Below are 11924 nucleotides of genomic sequence, written 5' to 3' on the forward strand. Positions count from 1 at the left end.
AAAGGGGAAAATACAAGGTGATAGTACAATGACATACAAAGAAGATAAGGCATAGAGTGAGAAGGGTGTGGCAAGTGCACTTCGATGTAGTGAATTAGAAATCTGGAGCGGTAACCTGCAGCATCATGTCTCCTGGGTGGTTCTGAGGCTGACTGAAGTTTGAGAATCAGTGTTATGGTCACCCAGAAGATGGAGAAGTTAACTTCTTAGGACATAAGACAGGCTTCAATGAATTAGGATTAAACTACACCAGAAAGTTATAGGGCCTAAACTTCAGTGAGAGAAGCCTTAAACTTAAAGGGAGCAAAGTTTGTAAAAAAAAAAAAAAAAAAAAAAAGTTAAAAACTTGGAAAAAGCTAAACTCAATATGTAAAAGCGTAAAGTGTTAGCTGTTAATACAAGAAAATCAGACATTGGTAGGAAGGTCCTGGCTGTTAAGGAGTCCTGATACAACAATCGAAGTTTTAAAATCTTTACTAGTACATGTTGCAGTATACAATGCTTACATTCCTCGTGGGGAGTTGGTACATGTACATAACACATCTTAGTTCTTTTTAATATCTCTTTCCTTTTTCTCAGGCCCCACACCCCCATTGCTTAGCCCACTTTCCATTTGTAAAAGATCTCTCCCTGTGTCCTATGACTCATCTTTTATTTTGTGTTTTAATGAATTAACAATTTGAGCTTTTCATATAAGAGAAACCATGTGATATCTAAGCTTGTATGTCTGGTTTACTTCACCTAACAGTATGGTCTCAAGATGCATCCATTTTCTTATAAATGACTGAAGTTTATCTTCATAGCAGAGTAATACTCCCTTGTGTGTAAATACCACATTTACTTTGTGTAGTCCTCTGTTGACGGATATATAGGCCTCTTCCAAAGTACAGGGATAATGAGTTATACTGCTATAAACACTTTAGTCCATTGATATTAGGCTCAGTATTGCAGTGAGAACTTGGAGAGCAAATGAAGCTGCCCAGGCTCAGGAACTCACACATTTCCCCATCACCTCAGGGATCCTAGGAGAAACTGCTCCATGCAGCAGTCACTGCACAGAACTATAGGTAGCCTCAGCCTCTCCATGACGTCAGGAAGGACATGGCCCCGCCCACCGCGACGTCAATCATCCGCAGCCAGGCGCTTCCGGCGGCGGGGTCCGCGCGGTGACGTCACTTCCGGGCGCCGACACGCAGCGTTGGCGGCGGGTTCAAACGCCGGAGCTGTAGTCTCGGAGACAGAAGAAGCGGTGCCCGGCCTGGGGCGTGCTTCCCGCCCGAGCTTCCCGCCCGAGCTTCCCGCCCGAGCTCCCCTGAGCTCCTGCGCCGCTCCGAGGGTCTCAGAAGCCGAGGAGGCGGGTGCCCGAGGCGGGATGGCGCTCTCGTCCACCGTCTCCCAGAGGAAGCAGATAAAGCGCAAGGCTCCCCGCGGCTTCCTCAAGCGCGTCTTCAAGCGACAGAAGCCGCACCTTCGCCTGGAGACGCGCGGCGACGTCCTGGTGAGCGCGGCGCCCCGGGCCGGGAGCGGCAGGGCCGCACCCGCCTTGCCCCTTCGCCCCGGCTCCGGCCGGGCACTTCCGGCGGCGGGGTGGCGCTGCCCCTCCCTGCTAGTCCGCGCGCGGTCCTGTGGCTCAGGGCCGGGACCCGGAAGGCGGAAGTCGGGAGCTTCGCTAGAAAGACGGTAGCAACATCCGCTCAGTGACCAAAGTGTGCCCAGAACCCTGAGAGGCCCGGAATATCCCGAACGGAGCACAGTCTGGTGTGGAGATTAGTGTGCTTGCTGAGGGTATGCGCGGTGCACCTTCTGAAAAGTAGAGTTTTGCAGTTCAACCTGGGTCGTTCTTAAACTTCTTGCCTCTTCAGTGCGTTGAGTGAACGCACTGACCCGTGTGCTTTATTTATGCTGCTCTCTTAAAGAACTGATCCTGCTGGACGCACAGTAGAATACCTGTTAGCTACAAAAGCCATTGACTTGTAATACCGGAAGCATAATGCTCTCTTAATAAAAATCCCCAGTCAAACCAACATGCGATGCAGAATTTGTGTGTTGGATGCCTATAATACATATTTCTGTAATGGAAACAATGTTGAGAAGAGTAGCTATAGTTTTTGCTGTTCATATACATCGAGGAAGGAAAACTACAACTCAGGGTACTATATGCTGTGATAGGAAGCTCAGGGTGCTGTTGATCTATGTATACTTTCCTTCTGGTAGGTTGGGCTTCTCAGGGAAGTCTGCAAACCAGAGGATTTCTGGAGGCAAAGATACATTGGAATTCTGCAAGTACTTTAGAAGACACAGTGTAGAACTGGGGGTTGAGGTAGGCAGGAGATGAAACTGGAAAGTCTAGTCAAGTGGATTTTAGTGAGAAGGAATATAGGCTTTATATCCTAAGGACATCTGGAAGCTATTTATCTTTTAAAATAGAACGTATGGATTAACCGATGAAATTGTGCCATATTATGGAATATTTTTGCAATAAAAAGTGGAATATTACTGGAAGTGTGTAAAAAATTGAATGACATGTTGTAATGTAAAGAATAAGAATTGTATTGCTTTACCTCAGAGTATTTGTGAGAATTAAGCAGGAAAGTTGAACAGAAAAGTGTATCAGAGTATCTTTTACAGGTTCATCATCTTAATAAATTTAAATTCCTAAACTCTTTATTTTCCTCAGATTATCATTAGCGCACTCTTAAATATGAATCTATTAAAGATTGCTGCATAATGTAAAGCATTTGAAATATTACCTAACATTTAGTAAGTATTGTTTGCAGTACATCAGATAGTACTATTGTGTATGAATTGTTTTAGCTGTAAAGATCAGGTACTGCTTATAATACAAATAGTGAAAGAAAATATGTATTGAAGTTACTGTTTAACAAATGGAAGGAGGACCAAGAGTCGAAGGTGGAGCGGATTGTAAGCGTACAGGACATGAAAAGATTTAAAATACTTCCTATATATGTACCAGCTACCCTCAGTGAATGTAATCTTTACATGTTGTAAACATGACCTAAAAATAATAATGAAAATGCAGAAAAGGGATCTAGAGACGGAAAGAAGGAGGTGGTGGGAAGGGGAATAAAAATCAAGATATATTCAGTACATGTACCCACTCCCTAAGATTAATGTAAACGTGTACTCCAAACATGCACAAATAAAAGATAGAAAATAAAGATACTATCTAACTGGATATAAGCTGATAGTACCCTCAAGCACCTAGCTGAAGCAGGGTGGGGAAGATAGGAGCAGTAATTAAGGGAGCACTGCATGTGATTGCAGGAGGGTTGGGATGTAAGACTGCAGCTCACTTTACGTTATCTCTTGCTTGCACTGTGTGCATCTTAACTTTTTTAAGTTATGTGTGTGTAGATCGATAAGCACTTTTTTTGTTGTTTGGTTGTCAATTTTGGGTAAAATACCTTTAGCCAAAATGTGTATGACATATATCTCATTTTCTAATAAGATATATGTCATTTTCTAATATATATAGGATGTATGCATTAGACAGTTTATATACTATACCATATTGTATGATCTCAAGACATGTGGTTTGGATATACATAAAGTTTTTTTATGAGAATATGTAAGAAATGCTACCGTGGTTGACTAGAGAATGATGTGGAAGAGGGACTAATTTTTGAAGCCTACCCCTTTGTACATTGTTTTATATTTTTATTTGGAAGTCATAGACTCACAAGTTCTGAAAATAGTACAGAGGTCCCATGTATCCTTTGCCCAGCTTCCCACAATGCTAGTAGCTTACAAAACTATAGTCCTGTATTAATCTATTTAAAGCAAAATTTTTAAAAAGGCTTAAAGATTATTAATAGTACATTTGACATGATGATAGTTCACAGGTAGTAAGTAATGATAAGTATCAATTTGAAGGTCCATATACTTTCAAATTCAGCATTCTTTAACATTTTTAATTAATATTTCAGTTTTGGGAGGGTGGTACTGGGGCTTTGCACTGAGCTAAATCTCCAGCTCTTTTTAGTTATTTTTATTTTGAGACAGTGTCCTGCTAAGTTGCCCTGACTAATCTTGAACTTATGATCCTCATATCTCAGCTTCTCAGAGTGCCGGATTTACAGACCTGTGCTACCATGCCAGGCGTTGGATAGATATTTTGACTCTGGTTGAAGGGGATGGAGAAGTAGAGGGAGGAGGACGGGAGAAAAAGGGAAGGAATATAAAAAAAATTAAGATGTGTTACGTACACACACCAGCCCCCCATGGTGAATGTAATCATTATGTACTACAAACATGTAATAATAATTTAAGTTAAAAAATCTTGGCTCTCAGGGTGTAGAATAAGATGTAGTTGTTATATTTTAACATATTTTGAAATTTAAATTACATGATAAATTTAAGTCATTGTTTGAAAACGTTAGTGTTTGAATTTAAAAATCTGTTTGCATTTTCTCTTAAAGATTCATTTAAACTGTTTACTGTTTATTCATCGGTTGGCTGAAGAAGCCAGGATAAATGCTTGTGAGGATAAGTGTGGAATCATTAAGAAGGATCATGTATTGGCTGCAGCAAAGGTACAACTGGAATTTCTTTCCTTGAGCAAGAATTAACTTTAAAAATACTATGAAGGTCATCACCTCTGCCTGATTCTGATATCTCATTCAGCTTTGTTGATTGAGTTGGTACTTGGCTTTTCATGTTGATGAGTTTTAATGAAAGGATTTAGATGTTTCCCAGTATGTACAATATAGAGATTTCTAACTGCAAGATTAATTGCTACTGCTTTATTACTCTTTAGGGGAAAATACCTTTCTGATTGCTGAGCAGTTTTATAACATTGAAATTGGTCAAAATTTTCTTCATCATCATTTTAAGTTACCCTAATTACCTGATTGAGTTCCTAGCTTTGCTTTGAGGTCTGAGTGACTTATGAATGAAATCGCTTATAAACAGAAAAGTTGTTTTTACTGGTATTTCTATTATAATGGAAAAATGTACCAGGTAGGGCAGTTTTCCAAATAGATTTCTGAAGAATTATTTCCAAAAGATGTTAGTAGATTTCCTTCTTAGAAGCTTTTGTGCTTAGATAAATGTAAATAATCTAAAATACCATAATAACTCCTTTATCAGTCATAGTGCTATTATTTATATGTAGAGCTGGTTTCCACGAGAATATTCAAGACTTGCAGTCATGGTCGAGTATGGGATGATGTAGAAGAAATTTGTCTTTGTCAGACTTTTTCTTTGTTCACATTTTAGAAGATGTTTATTTCAAATTATAGACCAATAAAATATTAAAAACTATAGTTATATAAATTTAAGAAAAATATACTAGGAAGGAAACTTGCTGAATTCTGCTCAACTGAGCATTTTGTAAGTTCATTTGAATATATAATCAGCATTTTGTGAATTCGTTTGAGTACATAATACGTTTTTTTGCAGTACCTGTCATAATGTTTTGCAGGACAGCGAAGTACTGGGCTAGGTAGTAGACCTGTGTAATGCCGTATGTGGGAAGCATAGGAATGGATGTGCCTTGACAATTTTTAGGCACTTTTAAATTCTCCTGTAATTATAAACATTCTAAATATTAAAATAAAAATAAGTATTTTTTTCTGAAATTAAAATAAGGATTAAGACCCTAAGTAGTATCTGTATGTTTTAAATTTAGGATTTGTTTATAAATATATATATATACTTACCTAAAGTAATAGCCATGTTCTTTTACAAAAATTTTGGGGTATTCTAGCCTGATTTTCTGGGCCTGCATACAACTGAAGATCCCCTTTTGTCTTATTTCTGCCACCAGTTGTATGTTTTGAAAATTGTCTACTTAACAAGGTATGCAGCAAAAGATAAACAGTCTTGATCTCCAGTTGATATAATTGTAACCCTAATATGAGAAATTTTATGTTGCAGTGGGTTTATACTACTTTGTAATTGTGAAATGCTTGATTTATAGTAGGCTTTTGGGTTTTAGAATATTCTTTAACGTTTTGGATAACTAATTGTCCAAAATCCTCAAGTTTCAAACCATTATCCTGGATATTTTCGAATTGCTGTTGAAGAGATTAATGACTAGAGGTGGGTATAAAACCAGATTTTGAGAATCTAGGTATGTTTAATATTCATTAAGAGAAGAAGCCCATTTAGAGAAAATTTAAATCATTTATAATGCAAAGGATTCACTAATTCTTTCCAAATTAGCTTTGATATATTTAGATGTGCATATTATATACAGAAAGCTATTTAACTTTTCTTAAGTTAGAACCAGTTTTGTTTCCTGCTGGTGTAATATGAATCTCTATTCCTCCTCCCCCACAGGTAATTCTAAAGAAGAGCAGAGGTTAGAAGTCAAAGAACAACTCCTTGAATATTATATGATGGCTTATTGTAGTTGGTAACATGTTGTAAAAACACTTTTTATGTATTAATTTATATTGTGGATTATTAAAATTTTGGCTGGACAAAGAATGTGTATTTTTTTGCTAGCATTGAAATGTCTCAAATGACACATAGGACTGTTTTACTGTCTTACTATTTTTAGGAATTACGTTTTTTTTTTTTTGGTTTTTCTCCGGTACCGGGAACCGAACTCACGACCTTGCGCTTGCCAGGCAGGCGCTTTGCCGCTGAGCTAAATCCCCAGCCCCAGGAATTACGTTTTGTTCTTTTTGAATTGCCCTTATTTCAGTTTATTTGTTTTGTTGCTCTTGCAAATATTTTAAATATCAAAAATAAAATCTTACTATATTAAATAACTTGAAGAGATGTATTTTTTAGAATTAAGTTGTAGGATTAGAGTTAGCCATAAATATGCCATGAATTTAATTTATAAAGAAAGACAACATGCAGTCAAATCTAGGTACACACCCAGAACTCTGCTAAACTAATTGGGCAGGTGTTTTATATTCAGGCTGATACCACAGTTAATGATCACAGCATTTATACACGAAAAGGTGTGTGGAAACAAAATTGGTCTTAGTAATGACTCATCCCTCCCCCATATCTGGTAGATTCCAATACTGCAGACCCTGGAAAGAAGGTATTCATTCAGAAATTTAAAAATGTAAGGAACTTTTAAGTAATTATATGGCAACTAATTATATAACCTTGAAGAATGGATAAATTTATAGAAACAAGCTACCAAGAGTGAGTCATGAAGAAACAGAAAATCTAAACACGTGTAAATCAGGAGACTGAGTCATCAGAAATACCTTAACAGGAAAAACCCACACTGGACAGCTTCAAGGGTGAATTCTACCAAATTTTTAAAGAATGCCAATCTTAAATGCTTCAAAAAATGGAAGCAGGCACTCATTCTGTAAGGTTTCAATTTCTCTCTATATAAAATTCTTATGTAAAGTAAATGAATTCTACTATTACTTTTAACTCTTCAAAAATAACACTTTTTCAAGAAAGCTAACATGAAGTATGTCCTATTGTTTGAGTGTATCAGAACGCTAATTCATACTGTCTTAAGTTCAGGAACTACAATGTGACTGTAGCACTTCCAACCCCCCTAATAGCTTTAATGTTCTGTATATGGGAGTACAACACTGAGTGAGTCAGGCATGGTGGTGCACACCTGTAATAGCTGCGCAGGAGGCTGAAGCCATAGGATTGCGAATTGAAGGTCAGCCTAAGCAACATTGCAAGATCTTGTCTCAGAAAATAAAAAGGGCTGGCTTGGATTATAGCTTTGTGATGGAGTGCTTGGTTTGGGTTTAATCCTTAGCATCAAAATGAAAAAACAAATGAAAGAATAAGAGAAGCCATCTTATTGATGTCTTAAATCTTGGTTAGATTTATTTTTTTCTTACACCTCCTCTTCACTTGAAAAATTTCCCACTATTGTAATTTTCCTTAAAAAGTGCTCATACAGAAAACAAGCTTCTGAGAGTTTGGATTTGAACTGCAATCACTGATTTGTTTAAAGCTGTGTATAAGAAGAGACAAATTGCTAGAAGACAAGTTGTTTCAAAGGTATTTCTTGAATGAAGTTGGGATGGTTTTGTCATATATACTTAAATTTTATCTCAGAGACATAGTTAACATAGAAATATCCTTTGAAAGAAGAATTGCCTAGGTCTGCTAAGTCTCACTTCGGAGATTATTTGTAGATGTAACGATGAGCATAATCTCTGCTTGTTGAGTGAACAGTAGCCCTGCCGAAGAGACGGTGTGCTGGCAAGTTTGTGAGAACCTGATATTTGCATGTTGAGTTCCTGACAGCAAGGCGACCCACTCAGGAAATGGTTTGTGTTCAGCTTGGAGGGATTTCATCAACTGACTGGCTGTGATGGGAGGAAGAATCAGAGGCCGTAAACCGCAGTCTGTGTACTATATTTGGCCTGCAGATAATTTTATTTAGTCCACATATGGTTTTTGTTTTTTAATAAATTAACTGATTACATTTAAAAATTAAATTTCACATACAAGTTTAATTTCTGGCTTCCTTTGAAAAATTGGACACTGACAATAACACATCACAGTCAGTTGGGCCTAAATAGTAGCCTCTCTCTTTAAATGGTAACTTCTCTCATATTCTTTGATTCACTTCACTTAGGTCTGTTTTACTTTTGTTAACTACAGGACTTCATTACACATTTGAGTCCATAGTCCATTTGAAAACTTAAAATCGGTAATTTCTCTTGAAATTTCTGGTCAGTTTTAGCAACACACCAAAACTAGACAGTTTTCATGAAAACAAGGCTGGAAAAAATGCAATAGTCTTGAGATCTGAGTGATGTTAAATTACTGATAGTTCTCAATTTTCAAATAGAGCCACTGACTGTTGGCATAAATGAACTCAGATCATCTGGCCAAATACTTTAAATATTGTAACTTGGGTGTCAGACATCACTAAAATGAAATTGTGAGCTAATTATGGACTCTTAGGAATTTGTGAGCTGAGAGTAACCCCTAGCTAGAATACCACAATATAAAGAAAAACAATAAATATTATCTATGTGTAAAAATGTGTTTATGATATAAGGTTGTATTACAGGCTAGTTTATGAATTTTAACAACCGGTAAGATAAGAGGAAGATTTTTGTGTTTTTAGACAGTGTGGGTTTTCCCTCCATATTTCGTGTCCTGAGACTCCTCAGTTGTGAAGTCCAGATTTTCAACTAAGCAGTTTATTCATAGTGGGTTTTAAATTAAGTTTTATCTCTAAGATTTGAGAGTTAAGGCTGCCAAGATTTAAATGAAGAGGAAAAACATCTTTATCCCTATTTATATTAAAGTGTAAAACTAGAAATAAAGCATGATTACTAAAAATAATTTGTTTGAAAATAAAGTTAGAATTGAGTCTGCTATAATTTTCTTTATATTTACCATGCAGGGAAAAATGTTGGATTCTGACATGTATGCTATAGTTTTATTTTATTAGTATCCTAAGTTCATATTAGAAATAATTTTGAAAATAATTTTTTCTTTTATAAAGTTTTGACCAGTATTTTAAAAAATATCTTCCTCATGATATAAAGAGAATACATATCTTTCATTAGCCCCTGTATAAAGAGAGTTTGATTAATGAAATAGTGTAAATTTTAAGACTGTAAAGAATTTTCAGGTATTTTAGGAAACCTATTGAAATTTTAGTTGTAAGTTAAACCATTAAATTTTCTATTTTAAGATTGTTACATAATTAAATTTACTATTGACAACAAAATTTTCGATGATGTGTGTATTTTTGGTCAATTTAAATTCATGTCAATCAAATTTTTAATGGCCATATTTGTATAGGTACTTTTAAGATCTATTAAGACCCTTATGAGTATCTTGTGAATAGTTTCTCAATTTTTAAATGTATATGCTGCATTTTGTCAGGCATATTTATTTAGCTCTGGCTAAATAACTTCCATGCCAAACATGATAGTAAAATGAAAGATAGGTAATATTTCTGTCCTTAAGAAACTTACAGGGGCTGGGGATTTAGCTCAGCAGCACAGCGCCTGCCTGTCAAGCGCAAGGTCGTGAATTCGATTCCTGGTACCAGAGGAAAAAAAAAAAAGAAACTTACCGCATAATCATTTGAAAATATTAACTGTAGAATTTTCTTAAATGTTTGAAAATGAAAAATTTAACAGATCCCTCAAGATCATAGTAATCAGAGCGATATAACATAAAAGATTTGGGTCGGAAGTCTTCCTAATATAATTGGGAGGAACAAGTTTAAAATTTGTGGGAAAGTAAAATGTGAGTTGAAGATTGTCAGGAAACATGTAGGAAATAATACAGTAAGACAAGAAGCACACACCATAAAAGTAACTGAGCATTAGTGAGAAAGATCTATTAAAGTTGAAGAGATTGTCACAAAGAACTTCAAACGGTGTGAGACTTGAAACTCTAGGTATTTAGATTTAGTGTAGGATCCAGGAGGTAATGAAAGGTTTTAGGGCTGTTCATGAAGAAAACGATCTCGTGAAGATTATTTTAGTAACCAGGAGTTGGTAAGGAAATAGTAGATTTCAGGTTTTTTTCTCATACTTGGACAAAGGCAGGCCAATGAAGCAAGCCTGTTATTTGAATACAGGAGAAATAAAAAGACAGGTATAGTCATGGCTTGGGAGTTTTGCTTTCTAGATAACTAAGCTTTGTGGAGTTCAGGTTTGTGGCAAGGTATCTAAGGTATATGACTGAGTTTAGCGGGGGCTGGGGATTTAGTTCAGCAGCACAGCGCCTGCCTGGCAAGCGCAAAGTCATGAGTTCGATTCCCGGTACCCGAAAAAAGCCAAAACCAAAAAAAAAAAAAAAAAAAAAGATTGAGTTTAGGAACTTACCATACATATCTCCTGTGAACAAATAAGTTTTGGCCTTACAGTAGTTATGTATTGTATGAAATAAAAGTTTTGAATGAAAAAAGGCAATCAAAATTGTCTCTACTTTGTAATACAAATAACAGAATCAGTTCCAGGTGTGTATATAATAAGTACTTCTATTTTTCTTTCAGTACCATTGTCTATTACGTGCCATATCAATAATTTGACATGAGGAAATCCAGTGAAGTGTAAGTGTTTTTAACTTTCAAGTTCTTTTATATTAGTCTAGGTACGAAGTTCCTGTCAAATTTACATTGTCATTATTTCTGTGCTTGTAAATTAGTTTTTTACAAGACACTCCTACTTACTTGTAGAAATAACATTTCTGCTGCCTAAGCCTTCTTTACTCCCCACATTCTTCAACTATTAATTTTATGTCACTTGTATAATTCATTCATTCATTCATTCATTTGTCCAGATTATTCATTGGGTTCCACCAATGAGCTAGGCCCTGTCAAAACGACGTTTGGACAACAATCTCCAATACGACAAGTCAACCTTCAGGAGATCTGGAGGAAGAGAGTTCTGACAATGAGCACAAGGACCCTGAAAGAGAAAAGAGAACTGCAGGTGTCCATAGATCTGAAAGGAAGTCAGCCTTGTGGTGTCATGCTGAAGAAAAACTGAATCAGACCTGATAACATGGGGCTCCAATGCTGTCAGAGAGCTTTGAATTTTCTTCTGAGTTGGAAAGAAATACAACAGAATGTTTTGAATGGGGCAGTGATATCACTACGAGGATCATTGATGAGAAAAATTAGCTGTAGAAGAGCAAGAGGTCAGAAAGAATTCAGGAAGATATTCCAGTAGTCCACAGTGATGATGGTGACATGGATTAGGCAGAGAAGATGGGGTTGTGCCATGTGGTGGCTAGTGCCACCACTAGCAGAGAAGTGCCATGCTCTCTGCTCTTCATCCCCATGTCTTTGCTGTCATATCTCATCCCCCTTCCTCCCCTCCCCTTGTCTCCCTCCCTCCCCTCCCCTTCCATCTCATCTCTTATTTGCTCTCCACCTGTTCTTTTTGTTGTTTTTGCTGACTTAGTGTAACAGTTGGTGCATGGCTATCTTTTTTTTTTTATTTTAAAGAATAAAAGAAGGATAACATAATAATAGG

At 36.6% G+C, this 11924-nt stretch overlaps 1 protein-coding gene across 1 annotated transcript; it reads left to right on the forward strand.

Moving 5' to 3' along the window:
* The first annotated feature begins 809 nt into the window (after positions 1 to 809).
* Positions 810 to 6453, forward strand: Cenpw (centromere protein W). Its single transcript, XM_005389164.2, has 3 exons — positions 810 to 1498; positions 4440 to 4553; positions 6304 to 6453. The coding sequence occupies exons 1-3, from the start codon at positions 1040 to 1042 to the stop codon at positions 6328 to 6330; spliced, it is 600 nt and encodes a 199-aa protein (XP_005389221.1). The 5' UTR covers positions 810 to 1039; the 3' UTR covers positions 6331 to 6453.
* The last annotated feature ends 5471 nt before the right edge of the window (positions 6454 to 11924 follow it).

The sequence above is a fragment of the Chinchilla lanigera genome, unplaced genomic scaffold (genome assembly GCF_000276665.1).
Source record: "Chinchilla lanigera isolate Chin_1 unplaced genomic scaffold, ChiLan1.0 scaffold00035, whole genome shotgun sequence".
Taxonomy (NCBI): domain Eukaryota; kingdom Metazoa; phylum Chordata; class Mammalia; order Rodentia; family Chinchillidae; genus Chinchilla; species Chinchilla lanigera.